At 43.1% G+C, this 2,336-nt stretch overlaps 1 protein-coding gene across 1 annotated transcript; it reads left to right on the top strand.

Moving 5' to 3' along the window:
- The first annotated feature begins 570 nt into the window (after positions 1 to 570).
- LOC107284646 (arylacetamide deacetylase-like 4) lies at positions 571 to 1,610 on the top strand. The gene has a single exon (XM_029283492.1). The coding sequence runs from the start codon at positions 571 to 573 to the stop codon at positions 1,384 to 1,386; it is 816 nt and encodes a 271-aa protein (XP_029139325.1). The 3' UTR covers positions 1,387 to 1,610.
- Positions 1,611 to 2,336: the final 726 nt, after the last annotated feature.

Below are 2,336 nucleotides of genomic sequence, written 5' to 3'. Positions count from 1 at the left end.
AGAAAGGTCGTAAAGCGGGGCAAAACTCACTTAACAAATGTCTCACTTAATTACAGGCATTTTGGGATCAATTGTACTGGTAAGTCGAGGAGTGCCTGTATTAGATGTTGCACAACAATAATAATAATATATTGCCTATATACTCAGACGTTACCTTAAAAGCTCATAGAATAGAATAGAATAGAATAGAATAGAATAATGAAGAATAGAATAGAATACAATAGAAATAATAAAAAATAGAATAGAATAATGAAGAATAGAATAGAATACAATAGAAATAATAAAGAATAAAATAGAATAGAATAGAATACATGGAATGGAGTGGAATATAGAATAGAATAGAATAGAATAGAATAGAATAGAATAGAATAGAATTAGAATAGAATTAGAATAGAATAGAATACTGTATATGGAATGGAGTGGAATATAGAAAATAGAATAGAATAGAATAGAATAGAATTTAGAATAGAATAGGACTTGAAGTGTTGAGTTTTCACTAGTCCCAGACTGTGAATCGAATTGAAAATTAAATGTAAAATAACAAGAACAATAGGAACAACAGGGACCCCAATGCCTCTGAGAGATTTCTTTTTAACTCAATGTTGGTTTAGCTATCCCTTAGCACCAGAGCATCCTTACCCAGCTCAACAGCTCAGCTGCTACGCTGCCGTCTCGCACTTTTTGAAGAATGCGCAGGACTACGGGGTGGACCCAGAACGGATCGTGCTGGGTGGAGACAGCAGTGGAGGTGCCATCGTGGCCGCCGTTTCTCAAGAGCTGGTGTCACGGAAGGACCTGCCACGGGTCAAGGCCCACGTGCTCCTCTACCCTTACGGCCAAACCCTGGATTTCAACCTGCCTTCTTACCAGCAAAACCACTCGGTGCCCCTGTTGTTCAAGAGATACGCCGTCAGTTTCGGCATGCGTTATGTCACCGGAAGTGACAGCGGCGTGGATGGCATTATGGCCAACGCCCACTTGTCCCAGGAGGTCAGGGCCAAGTACCAGAAGTGGGTTAGCCCGGACCACATTCCCCAGGAGTTTAAAGTCCGGGGTTACGTGCCGTTTGTACCCAGTCTGTTTTCAGAAGACCTCTTCAGATTATTCGAGAGAACATTGGAACCCAGGTTTTCTCCACTCCTGGCCGAAGATGCCGTCCTCCGGCAGTTTCCAGAGACTTTCCTTCTGACTTGCGAATACGACATTTTCCGAGACGACGGCCTGCTCTACAAAAGGCGGCTGGAAGAGAACGGGGTGGCGGTCACTTGGCATCACCTGGAGGATGGATTCCACGGGATCTCCTTACTGATAGGCCTTGGGCCAATGGAGTTCCCCGGGACGAGGAGGAGTCTCCAAAGGGTCCTTCAGTTCCTAGAACGGTTCTAGAAGCCTTTACTTTTATTTCCATGGGCCTTCTATGATGTTATGGTTCGCGAAGTCCCCTGTTGGCCAACTTGCAAATCTGTCGCAGTCTTTCTCTGCTTTCTCTTGCAATCTCCTGGATTTGGTAATTTCATCCCTCGGGCATGTTGTAAAATGGGTTGCATAGGTGTGGCAAAACTTAACACCTACACGTTCTGATCTCTCCTCTCTGGAGAAAAGGCCACCCTTCCCTCTTCATGAGATCTTCCTGAAGATTGGATGAAGCCTCTATGGGGTCTAGGCCAGCAAAATACTGGAGGTCTTAGCTGTCCTTTTGGGGAGCCAGGAGTATTTTGGGGGGGGTTGCTCAATAAAAATAAACCCACTTTGGCTTTTCTTTAGAAGTGAGTTTTCCGACACAGTCCTACGAAGACCGTGCCTCTCTTGGATGAATGGGAAGGGACATCCAATCTCTTCTTGAAAGCCTTTAGATGACAAGGCTCAAGATCTTTAGAACCCAGGTTTCTAAGAAGAGACTGGACAGACACTTGTCTGAAATGGTGTAGGGTTCCTGCCTGGGCATGGGGTTGGACTCGATGACCTCCAAGGTCCCTTCCAACTTTATTATTATTATTATTATTATTATTATTATTATTATTATTATTATTATTATTATTATTGTTGTTGTTGTTGTTGTTGTTGTTGTTGTTGTTGTTGTTGTTTTGTTGTTGTTGTTGTTATTATCATCATCATCATCATCATCATCATCATTATTATTATTATTATTATAACTAGAAGACCAAGGTCCCTTCCACCTCTATTCTGATTGATCGATTGAAGTGGTCTAGGGTCTCCTGCTTGAGCAGGGGGTTGGACTAGAAGACCCCCAAGGTCCCTTCCAACTCCACAATTCTGTTATTGTATAATCCCAGATCAATCAATCAATGGAACGGCTTGCCTCCAGAAGTTGTGGG

This window comes from Protobothrops mucrosquamatus, unplaced genomic scaffold (genome assembly GCF_001527695.2).
Source record: "Protobothrops mucrosquamatus isolate PMUCROS unplaced genomic scaffold, P.Mucros_1.0 scaffold109, whole genome shotgun sequence".
In the NCBI taxonomy this organism is placed as follows: domain Eukaryota; kingdom Metazoa; phylum Chordata; class Lepidosauria; order Squamata; family Viperidae; genus Protobothrops; species Protobothrops mucrosquamatus.
The sequence above is the reverse complement of the archived record's forward strand: the minus strand, read 5'-3'. Positions and strand labels throughout refer to the sequence as shown.

Excerpts from the sequence above, each read along its gene's own strand:
- LOC107284646 (XM_029283492.1), top strand. The coding sequence starts at position 571 with ATGCCTCTGAGAGATTTCTTTTTAACTCAATGTTGGTTTAGCTATCCC.